The 19293-nt window shown below is 35.2% G+C and overlaps 1 protein-coding gene across 2 annotated transcripts in view; it reads right to left on the bottom strand.

The window, feature by feature from the left end:
- EML5 (EMAP like 5) overlaps nucleotides 1–19293 on the bottom strand; it is a 107525-nt gene that overhangs the window by 64952 nt on the left and 23280 nt on the right. For both annotated transcript variants that reach the window (XR_011698008.1, XM_071557699.1), the window contains exons 4-10: nucleotides 18841–18909; nucleotides 16538–16723; nucleotides 9118–9253; nucleotides 6181–6382; nucleotides 5052–5189; nucleotides 4047–4303; nucleotides 1463–1675 (exon numbers count right to left, since the gene is read on the bottom strand). Coding sequence is in view for 1 of the 2 variants with exons in the window: in XM_071557699.1 (XP_071413800.1) it covers nucleotides 1463–1675; nucleotides 4047–4303; nucleotides 5052–5189; nucleotides 6181–6382; nucleotides 9118–9253; nucleotides 16538–16723; nucleotides 18841–18909 (1201 nt within the window). In the remaining variant the exon portion in view is untranslated. The remainder of the gene's footprint in view (nucleotides 1–1462; nucleotides 1676–4046; nucleotides 4304–5051; nucleotides 5190–6180; nucleotides 6383–9117; nucleotides 9254–16537; nucleotides 16724–18840; nucleotides 18910–19293) is intronic.

Raw genomic sequence — 19293 nt, 5'->3', positions numbered from 1 at the left:
TTTAATCAATTGTTAAGATAAATTTTTAAATTTGGGTTCCAAAATATCTTAACCAAGTCAAACTCAGGAAGAAAAGACATGATAATGCTATATAGGGTGTATATTTAAGGCTTTTAAAATTTTATTGCACTATTTTTATTTTATTTTTTACAAACCAAGATTTTGACAACTGTTATGTCTCCATTGAAAAGATACAGTTATTTAAATCATGCACATTTAGGTTTGTGAAAACACTCCTGTATATGTGCCTGTACACCGGTTCTCACTGTGCAATCTCAGTGCTAAGCACTTGTAGCAACTCCTATCCTCCCACATGTAGTAGTAGAACTTGTTGCAGTGGTATAGCTGTATCAAGTTCACGTTTTCACTAACTACAACATAATTACAACACAATCATTGGATCAGTTACTGAAATGAAGTTCTTAACAGCACACCATTATACAGATGTCTTTTTAGACAAGAAAGGCTTCCTTGTTTCAGAGCTGTTTGAAGAACACCATCCTAGACACCATTCAGCTTCAGTGCTGGCTACAGCTGCCTGCAGGAGTCTCAGGATAGGTCTTCTGTACTTCCAGAAATGTTCTAGGTGAGGTTTATTTGGGTTTGTTTTGTTTTTAAAGACTGATATTCCCCTATATTTTTCCCATTCTTTTTGTAAAAGGTGATATTAGAACCTGTTTCATTTCCAGATTATGTTTAAAGTGAAAAGGCTTTTATTGGTACATGAGGTAATCCAATGAATGGTGTCTGGAATGCAGTTTTTCACATAGCTCTGAAATAACGAAGCCTCTCTTGTCTAGAAAGATATACATATCTCCTCTGTTCACTCAGTCCTGAAGAGTGAATTTGAAAATTATATCTTGCCTTAGGCCTCAGTTTGAAAAATTTAATGAGATTAGTCCTCTTTTGCTAGGAAAATTTTGAGAAAACTCCTGAAAAAATTTTAAAATTTCAAATAACATAGAGTGGCATACTCTGATTACAGGACCAATATACTGTTCACTTAGTTATTACCACTAATAATTTAATAAAGAAATTTTTTTTCTAGTTCCTAGCCCAAATCTCTATCACACATCTAGAGAAGGGAAGAAAACTAGTTGATGACCAAGGTGAACTATGTAAAGATAAGTACCTCATGAAAGGGTAGATATTGAATCACCTCACAAAATTCTAATAAAACAAAACTAAAAATAATTTTTTTTAAAAAAAAGACAGCTATTTTAAAAAATAAAATATATGTAAAACTTCTGGCTATCCTATTCAAAATGTAAATAAAATACTGTTAATATTACAATTCTCAATACATCAGCCTATTAATATTCTCTACCTTTGAGCTCTAACTAAACTTCCATGAATAAATATTAGCCATTTATTTAATTTTCAAAACTCCAATCTTCTAATACATTTCTCTTGAAGAACCAAAATTAAAAAATATGTTTATAATTGAACTTAAAGGCACTACCTTTTCTTAGACATGGGTATCGAAAAAGCTTTACTATTCCATAATCATCAGCTGTAACCATAACTTGCCCAATAAAATTTGCATCCACAGAATTTATATCATTTATATCTGAATATTTGGGCCAGATTCCATTAACTTCTAGGCCAGAAACACAGGTCCAGGATGCCCACTGAATGCCTTTTAATTCCTCCTTGTTTGTTACTTCTTTTCCACCTAAGAACAAAAATAGTAATTTTTCAATGTTCACTTACACAATTTTAAAGAATGTAACATTTTTTAAATTCTCTAGGAATCAAATTCAAGTGAGACACAATTAAAAGCCAACTGTCCTGATCTAATAGTCCCTATTACGACTGAAAGTATCAATAGTAAGTTTTCTCAAGACAACAGAAGATGATGGCTTTGGTACTTTACAGTTTTTATTATTCCCTGGTATCTGCTTGAGGATGGGTTATTTTTAAATGTTTATCAAAAAATACATGTAGTCATTTTAAGATAAAGTTCTGCTGCTGAATAATTCTAGAAATCTGGGTTGTTTAAAGCAAAAACTGAAGAACTCATTTCCATCTGGGCATTGTAATTACTAAAAATATCAGTTTTATGTCTGGATCCTTGTTACATTATTTCACACCAGTTCTATCCATAATGAGATTGATCCAATCCCCCAAAGTTTCACATAAGAGCTGAAGAACTAAGCCAGACCAAAAGCCCATTTAATAAATATGGAGTCTGTTGAAAAGGCCAGAAGGAAGCACAGGAGCAACACAGGAATGATGCAGACAGACTGAACACACAACTGCAGAACCAGAGCAGGACAACAATTCACCTCTCAGTCTTTAGTGGTAACAAAATTGAAGACAATTAGGCTGGCTTTTCTCCTGTTTTCCTACTGTAATTAGGATTCTGCCTAGTGGGAGTGGATGGGATGGGATGGGATGCAGGTAAGAGTAGCCTCAGGCATGGCAAGAAGGTACTTTTCCAATAGAAGGACAGGGCAGGGGAGAACTCAAGTGTACTGGACTCAAGAGAGTAAATAAAGAACAGCCATAGAGAAAAGTAAGCAAAACAGCAAATAAACCAGAAAGGAAGACTTAAAAAAACAAAAACAAAAACATAGCCAAAAAAACAAACAAAAAATGAAAACAAACTCAAACCCAATAACAAACTCCCCAGGTGCAAGGAAAATTTTAACTACTATATATCCCTCCAAAAACTGGAAAGAAATTCAAGTGCCCTGTTTGAAGATCCTTCAGCTCTGATGAAATAACTGCACCCTTTGGCATGGTTTACCTTTTAATCTCTTTCAATGACTAATCCATGTAAATAATGACTACTAATACCGGTTACATCCATAACTAAGTCCTACAAATCTTGTAACGGGCAATTCTAAGTTGCTTACCCACTTACAGTGGCATTTCAAGTATTACACAATTCCATCATTATTTTCAAATATTTAGGAGGTTCCTCTAACTCCATTGACTAAATTTCTTTCATAAACAAAGTTTCAAACCCCCACATTTACTATATCAAGACACTTCAGGCTGAAACCTGCCTATATAGCTTCAAATTGCTCCTCCTGTGTGCATTTTTACTGTTTAATTAGGTTCTCACTATCTTTTCTTATGTATCTTCTGTCATACTCAGTACACAGAATCAAAATAAATTAGATGCTTCAGCAAACAGTCACAGATGGCTGCATGGATCTGTGAATAATGTATAGTGCAACGCATAAATACTGTAAAAAGAGGAAGGGGCAATATAAAAAGTGGTGACAATAATAAACAATTACTACAAATCCAATGAGTGGGAAAAATACAGAATGATACCATGTAATGAGTGAATACAACAGACAGAAGTCAAGCCTTGTGATAAACACTGTCCTTGACATATTCAAATAAGGATTTCTTGTATCTCAAGCTTTACGATATTGTGATACGTGCATATGTCCTCTGCAGAGGGAACTGTCTTGATGGAGATTCTTTCAAGAGTAATGGGACAGTTCAGTCAAGCTTTCAAGAGTGTTCTCTTGAAAACACAATAATGGGGTTGTCACAAAGCAACTCGGAGTAAAAGCCCATTTAAGTTAAATTCCTCAGTTCTGCTGCAAACATAGTTCTAGTAAACCAAATTACTCTCTTGAGTTACAACATACTGATTTTTTCACACATTTAAAAACACATGCAACACAATCAAATGGGAATTCATGTAATATCCAAGCTCCACACGTACAAAGCTATTCAGCTATTGCAAAATTGAATTTGAATGCTGCGTTTTTCTCCTTCTAAAAAGGTGGAAGCAAAAATTTATTTTTGAGAAATAAAACAAATTATAAGCCAACATCTCTAGCATGAAAAGATGCATTATAAATAAGAGTAAACATATAAGGATAAAAACATTTAAGTAACTTGGACACAAAAATGCTGTACTTACTCAAATATAGCAAATACATATACAGACTTACAAAAACCTCTCTCTATAACCACATGCTCTGAACTAGGATTTACAGTTGGTTGTTTTTACAAAACTACTATTTATTACTTCTGTAATAAGTAACAGATATCATGAAGGCAAGTCAGAATCTTACTTGGCATTCTGTAAAAAAGTCTCTTTCCATTGCCATCATTGGTCTGTAAGTATTTACTGTCTGAAGACCAGTCCATATGGGTGATGAAACTTAAAGATCCAATACATTCCCCAACTTTCTTGTATCGTTGAACAACACCGTATATATCCACAGAGCTGTCATTGGAACCAACAGCTAAGAAATTCCCATCTGGAGAATATTTGAGTTCATGAATAGCTTCTTTCCTGTCTTTGATATGAACAACCTCAGTCATATCTCTGTAGTATGAAAGAAAGCATGTCATAAGCATAGAAGAGCCTTATCATACTGTTAAGTTCCCAGTTTTAAAAAATGGACAAGATTGTGAAATTAAGAAGTGAACGTAACTATTCTATGTGCAAAACATAGAACTGCTGGTTTTAGAGTTGGTTAGGGCTTCATGGCCAAAAAAAAAGAGAAGGGAACAGTTACACAAGAAGGTGCTGCTTGGAGCTGAGAGTGAACAGAAGGAATTGTTCACATTGGGTCCACAGGAAAACCTCATCAGGTAGATTATCAGATCTTTATTAACCCAAGGAAGAAAACTTCACAGACATGAGACAGAGACCTCATTTTCCCTTTATAACTGTGGGATCTCAGCAACCACACAGCACTGGTTTTATATGCATGATGTGCTGACAGCAGACTTCCAACACATGGAAACAATTTAGGAAGTAATGAAAATTGATTTCTTAGTAATACAAGAATAATTAATAAAGACAAAACCTAAAGTAAAACATTTCCTAGTACACTGCCACTCTCTGCAAATAGACCAGTATACTTTTTCCAATGGGTTGTTATAGAACAACATGAACATACGTAGCACACATTTAAAAAGCCGGAGCACACACCGTAATTTAAAACAAAAATGTAAAATGACCACATGTATGGTCACTGCAGTGTCAATATACATACAATCTACAAAAGCAATTAGATAACCTGCTTGAAAGTGTTACTAATGTAAGTACTGTTAGTTTTGTAACACACCTGACTCGAAGCACCGTGAAAGAGCCGTCCTTCATTCCAAGAGCAAGGTGGATTCCATCAGTACTAACAGCGGCACAGCGAATGGGCTCCTCCATGTTGCACCGGGCAATCAGAGCATGGTCGATTAAGCTCCAAATTCTAAAATAAAGTACATTATTTCAAATGTAAAAAGGGGTTTGCAGCTTTGTCATAGGTAATATGAAGCCACCAATGCCTTACTTTAAAATAATTTTCTACAAGGAAAATATCTAAGACAAAAGTGTGAATTTTGCGGAGAATAAGGAATATCCTTATATTTTAAAAAGTGAGAAAATATCTAATGAGAAAATGCAGGAGCAGATTGATTTTCTGAATATAAAAAATTATAACATATGACAATATATGTAATATATATAATTAGACCACTCCTGTACACTATTCCACTATTTTGCTAATCCTTTTAGTCAAGAACATTAAATAACTACTATAAAGACTTTGATCAGTATAAAGAACTTTTCCTACTCACAAGTCATTACTAATAACTCCTTATAACTAATAATACTATAATATCTAAGATTTTACTACAAGAGCCATTACAGCACCTACCATTTACAAGACGTAATCTGAAATATTACTATTTCAGTATTAATAATTAAACTACTCATTTGCTTAACCATGTTACACTTAAGATGTTTGCAAGAAAGAAAAGGTGATTTTGAAAAAGAATAAAAAGAACTTGTAAAAGGGAGTAATTTAGTGGACTTTCTGAGTATTTATATTCTGTTTACAATGCATGCATCAAGTTTGATGAAATTCACAAACTAAAACTTAATCTGCAGCATGTAAGTTTTTATTACAGTTTTTTTTCATTGTAGCCTATAAATGCTTGACATTACTCTTGGAAAGGAAACACAGGCTATTTGTCTCTGAGTGCTCAGTATCAGTCTAAATGAATTTTTTTCTTTGGGGGGAAATACGTATCTCCACTACATTTTATTACTGGAGAGCACTCATTTCATACATAACTAAACTAAAGGAGTACTTCAATGCTACATTTTAATATCTTTAAAATGCATCCATTTCAATTCGGTTATCTACAAAATGATTTGTTTATATAAAACTGTCTGCAGTTAAACAAACAAGATTTCACCTGACTGATCGATCATCACTTCCAGTCATTGCCAGGGGTTTTGTAGGATGGACAGCCAGTGCCCAGAGCTCTCCTTCACAGTGCCCCTGCATTATCAGGAAAGGCTTATTACGCTCGTGCACCACAATTTCAAAAATTTCACTGTCTTGTGTCCCAACGAGTATGTGGTCTCCTCTCCAGCAAACACTTCTTACAGACAGACCTGTAGAAGAGATTGTTACTGAGAGACACATCCTCAGAATTTGTGAAACAAAGGTAAAGTAGCACACAGGAGAACATAAAAGCAAGAAAATGTCAAGAAGTATCCACAGACCTTCTATTATTCCTCCATTTACTCCTTTTACTTCTTTTATCTATTCCATATAACACATACTTGCCCTCAGAACACAAACTTTTCAAGTTTAGTATTAAAAAAATTCTAAAATAAAATGCAAGCCTTGTTTTCATAAAAGAAAAATACAGTAGCCATTCACAGCTGAAATTATGCCTGTGATATCTTTAATTTTCAACAAAGCTAGCAGAGAATATAAATCACAATTTCTGATCAAACTGTGCACCTTAGTACTAGCCAAGAGAACCTAAATTTTATAAGTGACAGAGCCATCAGTTGAAAAAGCATTATATGGAAGACAGTCATTGTGTCCAATTCTTTTTAACACCTTAATAGTATAGGAAAGCAATTTTTCGCACTAAACAAAAACAACAATAAATCAATTTCAAACAACATAGAGAGATGAAAAGGGTTTATGATGGAATTTAACATGCATTTCTAACAACTGAATTAGTTTTTAGTCTTTTAGTGGACATAAGTACTCACAGTCCTTGTTTGTAGATAAGGGCTGGGAATAATAAAATGGAAGTTAGGACAGTTTACAATGAGAACCCAATCTTAGGTGTCTGATTGTAGTAATATGTACTTTTTATAACAGGCTGCATTTCTTACATTCTGATAATGCAACTCAATTTTGCCAGTTTGAAATGTTCATAACCATATGGTAGCAATGCCTAACTTAATTAACTTTGCCTAAACACTGACTTCCGTGGACAGTAACTCAAGAATATCTTTAAAATATCTTTTATCTGGATCAGTAGGTGAGACAAAATTATATCTATCAGATTAGGAAAAGGAATATCGCAATGGTCCAGGCTGATGTGCTTTTGAAACATGTTTTAATCATGTAGAGGGGAAAAAAACCCCTTATGTTACTAAACTTGCATAGGAAAAAACCAGCATGACTTACTTACAAGCAGTGAATGGTGGGTTAGCAGGCCAGTCTGGTGCATCTGTAAGGATGTTTTAATTCTGACAAAGCTAACTCTCAAAGCAAAGCTCCTGATCGTACTTAACATGCTTTGCATTTCAGGACAGCCATCAAATGCACAAATAAAATGTCCTCCCACACCAAACAGAACAACTTGCTCTGGGAGTGCACAAGGCACACTCCAGCTGCAATGCAATGTTCAGTCTGCTGAAGGAGACCAGAGCTAATGCCCCTCACACTCCTCAAAATGCCTGTATGTTGTGCTAACCTAAACCCCCAGAGCATCCCCTTTGCTGGTGAATATAACCACCTTACCATTCAGTCCAGTAATTTAGACATTATACGGCTATACTCTCTACAATGATTAAAAAATAAAGAAACTACCATTCAGAATCTCTGATAAAGGATGATTAAGACATCTGTTCAGTAATTTCAAACTTCCTGTGGTGGAGGAAGACATTTTGAAATACAATACGATTGCTTGGAGGATGTATCTAGAGTCAACTAATTGCTGTGAACCATTCACAAGGATACAGAATTTGAGTTTATGTTCACAGATCAAATTATTAAGAGGTAAGGTATAGGAGCAGCAAAAAATGCAATTAAGAAAACGACTAAAGGGACAGGTCACAAAGGCAATCCTCAAAAGTATACAAGAAAAAAAAAGAACAGTAAAGGAAAAAAGTCAGGGAACTGATTTTACTAAAGATAAGATTTTTAATAATCTATTAGCTCTGTTATGGACATTTGAAAGGCAAAAGCCTGTTACATCAAAAGTAAAGGAGACAACCTTGAGTGGAGAACAAGTTTGAAAGAATGAAACTGGGAATGAAACAGCTTTCATCCATATGCAACAGAGCTGAGAAACAGCAGCTGAGTAAATTTAAAACAGCCACTCTACTGCAGGGCATATTTAAAATGGAATGTATTCCACCTTGTTGCAATACTTCACAATCTTGGTAGGAATGCCAAGTCAATTATAGCATACAAAGACTTACCTTGTAATCAGTTATGTATTGATTCTGAGTATCTGATTGCCATCAAACATTCTACTACATTTTCAAATTCTTGGCAAGACATTAGAAAATAACAAAGTGACTGGGAGCAAAGAAAATCAAATGCCAACAAAAGCAATATTGTAAATTACATTAGTGCTTCAGTATATGTTTGTATTCTTTTCCTAAAACATTGCAGCAACAATATCTGGAACACTCTATGGAAATTTTAGCATGACAAACTGTAACTGAAGTCATAGGTATATGTAATCACTGTTCTAAGTACTGTGAAACTGTAAATAACTTCCAAATAATTTTAATGACAATTTGGACAACTAGCAAATGCAATTTTTGTACTCCATTGTTTTACACTGTAGATCTCACTGTCTCTTCCAAGTTTTCTTAAAGCATCACTGTCCATTGTTAAAAACTGCCATGGTCTAGAAACAATGTGCATAAAAATTTAAATCTGTACCTACCTCTTTATTGTCTGTTTTACAGTATCTTTGAAGGACTATGGGACCTTCATACTAGTAGGCATGATCTGTTACATTTCTAGCAAATAGTTTACAGTACCATACATGAAACAACCTTTTTGAGTTTTAAAGTCTTTTCTTGGTCAAAACGCTGATAAGTTTTCTACCTTATTTGTGTATTGAAAGGGACAAACTTCTGTTTACCTTTATATCCCTGGTCCGTTTCCCTGAGATCAATCACAGTAATCGGTTTAAAATTTAAGTCCCACAAGCGAACACAGCCATCTCTGCCACCAGTGGCAAACCCCTCTTCACATGCATTCATGCTGAAAATTCCTGCCTAAAGAGAGAAGAAGGTTATTTTTAACAATATACAGAGATTAGAGAAACCAGTATGCCATACAAGCTTTAAATATGAGAGTCAGAAATGGGAACAAACTCACAGCAATCAGAATTCACATTCGGTAACAGTAAGAGAATTGCAAGAATGCTTTCATCCTCATCCTCATCATAGTGATGCTGGTTCTTATCCCTAGAAATAGCTTAGTTTCATACCCTCTTGCCTTAGGACCTGTCCATAAATGTCAGCATGAAGATTTCCTGTGATCTCTGTTAGGTGTCATTTAGGGCCTTTGTTGCTATTGCTCAACATTTATAAAGCAAGGCAAAAAACATGTGGGATTTTTTTAGATTTTAAGCCAAGGAAGATTGATTTAAGAAACAAAACAAAACATAAGAAAAACAGTGATCACTCTACACCATTAGAAAATACATAATATAAGCTCTTATTTTAAAAGTGAACATCAGGCCACAAAAGCTAGCATGTTTTCTTCAACTCACTTGATCTATGTTTTCTTCAAGACAAAAAAGAGGCAAGGATGATATATGTAACCCTAAAATAAAAATACTGTAGCCACACAGCCACTGTATTAGATTTAACATGATACATATCTAAATAGCACACACACTGTTGGGATATTTTTCATTAACTATACAACTCACTAGTCTTATCTTCAGAAGTGGCTCACACATTTCAGTAAGCAAAGCTACTGAAAGTTCAACTTTAATTGATAAGCCTATGCAAAGTTAAAAAATTGCCCTATTTATTGAAAGTAGTACTCAGCTATGACAAAAGTAAACAAAAGAGCATTGGAAATGATGGAAGAAAAAACGTGTCTATAACTCCTGTCTAAAAGAAGGTAGAACACCCAATAATATACATATCTCTTCTACAATATTGTTCTGAAATTTCAGTTTTGTACAAAAGTAAATGTAAAGTTCCAATAGTTTCTTAAGCTTGAGGTCTGGATTTTACAGTAATGATGCACATTAGCCCCAAAGATGAAAGCAATTTCCAAAGCAGAGATTGGCTTTTGGGAGAAAACAAAGCTGTACACTCACAGAACAAATTAGGATACAGTGTTGTGACTTGTGAGAATTCCAAGGCATTTATTACTACTCTCTCCTACAAGCATGTTTTTTCTTAAGTTACGACTAAGAAAAATATCACACTGTATTGGTCAATATGAAATATGGACTCTATTTGCCTCTCTAGCATCAGGTAACAAGGATATCACTTTCCAAGTTGAGAAAAAAGAAATCTCTCAGCCTTCACACCAAAAAACCCTATCACTACTAAAATGTCAAATGACAATCAAAAGTGAAAGACTAGGGTGACAGAATTCATATTTTTTGAGATGTCATGTCCATCCTCAGTAAAGAGACTTTTATGACAAGCGACATTTTCAGGAGCAGTATGTGCCTAAACAGAAATGTAGTGGAATTTTTAAGTCATAAGCAGATTAGAAGGCTAACACCCATTATCTCTAACGTCCTGAAAATCCTCTTTCTGTTTCTTTAGGAGCCTAGAGATTTTCAAAAATACAACACAAACTGTATTTGTTTCTCTCCATGTGTGTCCACCTGTTTTACTGCATTAACCTTTAATATTGTGAGAACAAGTCTTATGAGGAGGAGGTGAGGGAAATGGGGTCATTTAGCCTGGAGAAGAGGAGGCTCGGGGGAGACCTTGTCACTCTCTACAATTACCTGAAAAGAGGCTGTAGCAAAGTGGAGGTTGGTCTCTTCATCTGGTAACAAATGACAGCACCAGAGGAAATGGCCTCAAGTTGCACTGAGGCAGGTTTGAATTGGATACTAGTAAAAATTCCTTCACCAAAAAGGTTGCCAGGCACTGGAACAGGCTGCCCAAGGAAGTGCTGGAATGACCAACCCCAGAAGTGTCCAAAAAACACATGAAGTGGCACTTGAGGATAGGGTTTAGTAGTGAACACAGCAGTTCTGAGTTAATAGTTGGACTTGGTGATCTTGGAGGTCTTTTCCAACCTTTACAATTCTAGTGTCAAAGGAAAAAAAAAGTCTGGAGGAATTTTGGCTCATTTTGTACCATATACTGAATTCTGCCCAAGTTTAAATCTTTTAAAAGCTTTTTATGGAATGCAATCTTGATAATACAATTACTTTCTGTTCTCTAATTAACTCTTTCCAAAATCTATGATTTAATTAGCCAGTATTAAAAAATAATCAGACATGTGGCAATGTGGGAAGCTGGCTGAATGTTCTGAAGATAAGATCAAGTGGATCCAGCATTAATCTGTTTTCCATTTCACAGAATATCCTTATCTTGAAAAGGACATACTGGTTGTCAAGGAGATTTGGCAGATGTTGTGCTTGCTCAATCTCTTGAAATGCAATAGGACGCTCTCATTTCAGTCTCTGTGCCACTGGAATAAGAGAACTAGATGAAAACTATAAAAAAGGTCCCTTATTAATGGGGACTGAAAGCATTTAACAGAAAAAGCTGAGCTTTGCTATTCCTCATACAATTGTTAGGGTCACACTTAATGGGGAAAAGACAGATTCTTTACTGGGGTAGCTTGGCCAGTCAATTCCTGCCCTAAATCTTTCCTTTCAGAAACTGTCAAGATTGTTAATGCAAATCAACTTTGGAGCCTTCATGTTTCTCTTAATCCTTCAGCCTGAAATTTTCATTAACAATTTGATTCTTGATGGTCAAAAGCCTTCTAGCTGTAATGAGAGGAAAACAATTGCACTGACTTTGTTAGATCCAACTGAATGTGAGCCACAAAGACAGACTGTGCTTCTGAATCAAAATAAAAGGTGTAGATCAAAGTCTTCCACCTTAAAAGTTACAAAGCTAGATATACAGACCACATTCTTCTTTTATAAATTTTCATTACTTTTCCTAATGAACTTTGAAATTCAGGAAATAACATCTCAAATTGATCAGCAGTTTTCTCAGAACGCTGAGTATTTCCTGTTTTTTCAACATAACCAGCTGGTATCACATCTGTTCCCTCAAATTCAGGGAAAAAAAAAAGGATTGTAATGAGAGCAAATAAGGAAATAAATGCCCAGATCTACCAGAAATTATAGTCCAAAGCTGGAAATGTACAAGAAGAACTTGACAAGGATGGTCTCTACTGATGAATATTTTACCACTGCTTGAAGCCAAGAACTTTAGAAATCTGAGGCAATTGGCCCTATCTTGCCCCCCACCGCCCCCGGACAAAAATCAAGTGTTAATTTATCTAAACACAGTCGTTTATATAAAATCCACCACACTAACTGTGACTATGCAATTCCTAAAACACATGACTGCAGTTAGCTATAATTAGGACCAAGCCTGAAAGGTTGTATGGAAACTTCAGAAGCAACTGACTGCTACTGAGCAACATGGAGAACAGACTTTATACCAACTCAAAAAGAACTCCATGCCTCCTTTTTACTCCCAGATACCATACAGGACATAGATGTTTGTAAAGCATGTACAGCAACACATATGTTGGGCACTTGCTCTGAGACATTGTCTCTCCCAATACATACTGCATAGTAAGGAAATCAATTGCAAACATTTAAGAAAGGTGTCAGTGAGTTTAGAGTGTAGAGACTGTGAAATTTAATCTTCCTATATAACACATCACTCATAAAACAGTTTTAAAATGTGCATAGTACTAGAACAATTTAAGATAGTTGCCTATACACACCTCATTGGCTGAAATAAGTGGACAGTTATGTTTCAAACCAATGACTAGTCTAAGCAGTAGGAGGAAATACTGCATGACTTAATGTGTTGGTACATGATACCAGCTTAGAGCCCTTCATTTAAGTTCATTATATTGTTTCCATCTATATTTAATTAGTATCCAGCCAAGTGACATAGGCATGCAACATTTTTAACAGACTGCCTGTTATTTAACCTTGAGCTTGTTATTTAACCTCAGTTTCTGACATCAATCCACACAACTTTAATGTGTACCTCTGAAAGACTATCTCAAATTAATTATTCATCTGTCAAGAAAGCATCTTATGTACATTTATCATGCAAGGCAGAGGCATATCACACAAGAATCTTCAAAGTGTACAGTGTTTTTACATAAGCATACAATTTTCTTTTTAATATCCGAATGACATCTATAGTCATGGACTACCTTGAATTTAGAATATGTAGGAAGATAAAATAAGTAGAAGATTATCTATAGTCTGTTCTTTGCACTGCTACAAAAATGAGACATCTAATAAAAGATATTTTTTTTTTAAGTTAGTCAGGGCATATAGTAACTTTCCAGAGTCAGAGGCATTGCCTACAAATAACCTACTGGAGTACTACCATTGCCAAGGAATTTACATGTTTTCATGTTGCTATTTTCTTTCTCCCTTTTAAAACTTTCATTATTAATATTATTATTTAGGAGACATCAGCAAATCTTGAGTTGGAGCTTCCCATTGCTATCCATTGCTCTCTGCACATTAATTCTGTGCCTTTACTCCTAAGCCCTATGTTTCATCTTTTCCTACTTTTCATTCCCACTTCTATATTATGTGAACTCTTCAGCCTTCTTCCAATTGATTCCCCAGTTATCTCAACCAATTTGCTTTCAACCTTCTGTTTCTACTCAAACTCTGAAAGGAAAATGCAGGAAATTCTACTTTCTTTTCTCTACAGTTTCCTCACTCCACAGTATTGCTGTGACAGAAGACAGATAATCTGCCTTAATTAAGAATTCTTCTTTTGCTTGTTCAAGTTGCTACCTGTTTCCTTGGTTGCTTATACTGGGACAGTATGCTTTATATTTTACATTGAATTATTCTTAAAATAGAAAATAAATATTTTACCTAGGGTAGTTGTAGGAAAGACAGCCAACCTTTGAAAAGAATGTTTTCTATATTAATGGAGACAACTGCTTTAATAACTGTGGGGATGGACTATATCTCCATATAACTAATGTGCTTTAAAAATATTTTCCAGCATCTCAGATATCTACTGTTTATGCTGCGGGAAAGGAATACATAGTATGTATGCAAATATTGAGACATGTCTTCCTTCAACACATTTACAGTTTACTTCAAGCCTGTTAAGGAGTAATTATGCAGGATGATAAAGAGGCATGCAGGGATGACAATCCCAACACTAGCATACTGAACAGAAATTTACATCAATTCCCTACTTTGTGAACACTGTCCCTTTAGCAACACATGCACATCACAAATGTTATTTACACTTGCATTTTCCTTTAAAAGAAGGACATAATTGATAAAATTAGGTTCAAAAAAACCCACAAAATATCCTAATACTATAGTACAGCTGAAGAGGCACTCTCATTCCAAGTTGCTATAAGTTGTGATTAGAATAGTCTGACAATATTATCCTTTAAGGTAATATTTTGTTGAAAAACAAGGCTTTCTTTTGTTGGAAAGAAGCTTCCAGATTTTACTGGTTGCTTTCCTTTTTTTCCCCCTGAAATTGGTGAGATTTGTAGTGACTCCAATCTCTCGTAAAAATGAATTTTCAAACATAGACTGGTATCCCTACTTAGTTTTCGGTAAAGTACAATTCCACTGAGCTCACAGGAGAAGCAAAAATAGAAGGCTAGATGAGACCTACTCCAGGGTCACCTGAGCTCTGTCCACTGATGCTACTGAAGATAAGGAGCTCAGCACTTCAAGTTTGATCTTGTGGTCAACAAAGAACAGCATATGAAGTAACGGAGCAACAAGTGCCCGTCATCCTACATTTATCAGTTGTGTCATTTCACACTGAAACAGCTGAAAAGCACTGCATTATTCTGGGAAATAAACTGTTGCAATTCTAAATACTCCAAGTGACAAATATGTTAATATGCAGGACAGCTGTCTCCTACAGCACCCAACAGGATGAGAGAATAATTTGGTACCAGTTTTGGATAGGAGACAAAGTCCACTCTTTCCTCTGGGAATCCAGGTCTGCATATGCAATATCCACATTATCTTAGGAAAATGTAGAACAGAACAATATTGAACATCAAATATGAAGACTAAAACCATATCTGAAGTTATAGAATAAGAATCAAGGAATATTTGAAGAGTAAAACATCCCCTCATGCTTCCTGATTTATAACAGGAACACCTTTAATATTTCTATAGATGCATACAGGATGCTATGTCTGTGTGTGTGTGTGTGTATCTGCATGTTGGTATACATATATACACACACATATGCACACACACACACATATACATACACATACACTTATAAAGACATCTCAAATGCAAAATATAGTCTGAGAATTTGTTTCACATACATATGTTCTTCATAACTTTACTTTTGTTCATATCAGATACGCTGTTATATATAACACTCAGAATAAGCAGTCCAGTTGCTTTTAAATTAGCTCATTCAACAAGCTGCAACCATCCTGAATGCACGTTTCTAAATCTTCAGTAAAACAAGTGCCTTCTTACCACAACTGACTGCAACCTCTCCCCCACCCACTTCATCCTTTTGTCATCTCCTTTCTGCCTGGTCAGGTCATAAAGAGGGACTCTCATACTTCATTTATATACATCATGCCACCCAGTCCAACACTGCCAGTTAAAACAAACATATTTTTACAAGCAATAATAATAACAGCTATTGACTTTTACCTAGAATTTTCAAGCTGAAATATCAGAACTCATATGCTTATATTCTCACACTATTTTAAATTGCTAAAAAGGGAACTTCAAATATTATCTTGAAAGTACAATGCTTTCCAAAACAAAAATTAACATTCAATCAGCAAATCATACAGCTTCACAAAGTGACCTCAGCAGTTTCATGTCCCATTGGGTAAAACAAATTGAAATTGCTTGGCTTTGTTTTTTAAGGTGATACTTGCCCAAAGTTGAAGTCAAATTTTGCATTATATTACCAAAGGACTACCAGGAGAGGAAATGAGGACTCCCATAGTTTGACATCCACAAACCAGATTGCAAAGCACTAAGTGTTTTTTTGCTGCCTACTTTAATTTCAAAACCACATGCTTTGAAATAATACGGAAAAGATAATTGAAACTTACATAGCCAAATTATAATCACTTTATAGTTCCATTAAACATTTCAATTAAAATATTACCAAGTACTTTTGAAAAATTTTATTGCACTTCCATTGAGATGTCTTCACTTTTGAAAGCTGTATACTGTCCTAAAAATACTCAAGTAAGACATATTGAGTCCCTATCGTTGAAACTGTTTAGGAACACTGACAAGATGACCTTGTATTGCCCTTTCCAGTTCTCCAGAAATCTAATCAACATTTTATATTAATTTAAAGAGATATACTTACAGCATGTGCTCCCTGTATTGTCCGTACAAGGTTGATTCCTTTCCATACATATATATCTCCATTCAATGCACCAGAATACGTCACTTCATCCCTTGCACAAGCCAGGCACAATATAGTCTGGAGATCACCAGTTTTGCCAAAAACACCACGTTTTGGTGTCAATGAATTCCCACACAAACTCCAGAACTGTAACATAAAGGGATTTAGAAAGATTGATACTTTGCTAATATCCTATAATTTCATAGGATGGCCTGCAAAAGACATGATCATTCAAAGCCTTTATCTTTCCATAAAATCAGCATAGCAACCTATTTAAGAAGGAATTTTAGGGTATTAAATCAAACTAAAATTCTTTCAAATAATTAATTTGTGAGTCAGTTGTATTTTCGTAATAGAATTATCTTATCTCTCTTGGATGTAAGAGTTTCACATTGCAAATGCTGCATTTGTACTTTATGTTACTTTAGACATTTAAAGATGTCATCCAAGCATGCAGATTTCTGACAAAGCTGCTGTTTGCTCTGTTTGAAAGCAGTTGGTTTTACTATAGACTTGGCATTTCTCATCAGAACCACTGACCATAAAACGCAGCCACCTAAGGGGGACACTTTTAAGAACCTTCAATTAAACCATTAGCATGTATTTACCACAACCACATGAGAGTGAATTTCCTCCTAGGTGACCCAACATGTATTAATGACTCCTAAACTAAAGACATGCAAAGTCTCTTGTCAGAGCACAGTACTTGCCAACTTAATGTCCAGAATACACTGTAGTTTCTGAGATCTCTGCAATCAAAAACACTTGCATATTCATTTCAAACCCTCCGGTCCAAACATGTAAATGTGCACTGGGTAGAGTTAATTTCCTTCACAGTGGCTGGTACGGGACTGTGTTTTGGATTTGTGCTGAGCACAGGGTTGAAATTACAGAGGTGTTTTTGTTATTTCTGAGCCGGGCTTACCCACAGCCAAGGCCTTTTCTGTTTCTCAAGCAGCCACACTGGCAAGGAGGCTGGGAGTGCATGGGATGCTGGGATGAGACACAGCCAGGAAAGGTGACCACAACTGATCAAAGGGATATTCCAGACCATAAGACATCATGTGCAGTACATGTTTTCTCAAAGGATACACCTATAATTTTTTTAATGCTACTGCTATTTGAAAAGGCTTCATAGAGCCTTAAAAGTTGCTCAAATAAATTTTGTTTATCTAAATAGATATATTTTGACATAATAAAGCCATCTTAACTATACCAAATCACTGCTGGCAAATATTAGCTCACTGTTGGCATAAAGGTCCTCTCAGATCTTGAAGCAGAAAAAAAGATCATTATTAATCAAGCTCATGGAAATCTGTAACTGGCATGCCAAACACTCTGCCAAATCAGGCTTATGCAATCTAGGCAACAGATTGAAGACTTTTCTAATAAACCATTAATACATAATGATATAAAAGTCCTTTGTAGAAAAAGCAACACACTTTCCCCACCATGGGAACCTACACATAAGAGCAATACAGAACTTTCAAGCTGCCATCTACTGCTGTTCCGTGGTAACACAGAAGTCACTGCAAGGGAGAAGGTAGTGACTTATTTTAGAAACCATATTTTGTGGCAGTCAATCATTGATAATCCTGCTTACAGAGTTAAACCTGGAAAAGAAGCTGTATCTGCACAGCAGTTGGTACATGGATCAAACAAAGCATGCTTGAAAAAGACATGAACTGTCCAAATTATGAATCCTGTAGCCATTACAGAGTGCTCCAGATGAGAAAGGTACGAGTGACAATGGGGAAAAGAATTAAAAGAAAGATCAAGCATTTCCCTTTCTCTTCCACTGCCTCCTCATATTCTCTCAAATGGTAAGAAATGGTTTTTCAACTCATTTCCCCTCTGTAGTGCAACAATTCATTACTTGAATACCTGGACTCACCTTAAACGTGTCCATCCTGTCTTATGCTACTTGGGATTTCAAACAGCATATTTTAAACAACCTAAATTTAAAATTATATTACAATAGTGACTTACAATGCTATTGACAACTGTTTCATGACTGCAATCCTTCTGTCAGGGCACAAACTCTTTTGAGCAGAGAGGGTCTGTTTTCTACTATAGAAATCTTATAAAATGTCTAGTGTAGTCAGATGTGATCCATGACTGCAGTTCCCAAGAACTAATATTATTCTTACACAGCACCTTCCATACTATGATTATATATTCCTTTTAGATGCTATTTTTATATTTTTTAGAAAGTATATACTACCGCAACTTAAATATTTTATGAATTAACTTTATTTCATTACCTTGATGTGTTTTACACCACAGCTGACGAGCTTGTTTGGCTGGTATAAATCCCAAGAAATATCAAATATCTGCATAAAAAAAACAAGGATGTCAGAAGACATGGTGTTTTTAGCATGGGACAGTTGCAACAGTAACAAACTTGTAGCAAATGGACAGAGTCTGAAATGCTTTAATGGATCTACTGGAATGGCTTTTTTATCCTCTCATTCAATACTGAAATTGCAATGTATATCTCATATTAATTATGGGGGTTTTCCTTAGAATAATTAAAACACATGATAAAACAAATTAAGGTTCATTTACAGACAAGAAAAATTTAAGCCATTATTTGCATTCTGATTTCCCATGTGGGTCTAGGGAATTTATTAATTCTGCACTTCCCTGACATGCTTACAGTCTCCACAAAACATACACAAATAAATGTTGAGTTTTGCATTGTAGAAATAAATGCA

The sequence above is a fragment of the Pithys albifrons genome, chromosome 6 (assembly GCF_047495875.1).
Source record: "Pithys albifrons albifrons isolate INPA30051 chromosome 6, PitAlb_v1, whole genome shotgun sequence".
NCBI classification, from domain to species: Eukaryota; Metazoa; Chordata; class Aves; order Passeriformes; family Thamnophilidae; genus Pithys; species Pithys albifrons.
Note: the sequence above shows the minus strand (reverse complement) of the source record. Positions and strands in the feature narration are given on the sequence as shown.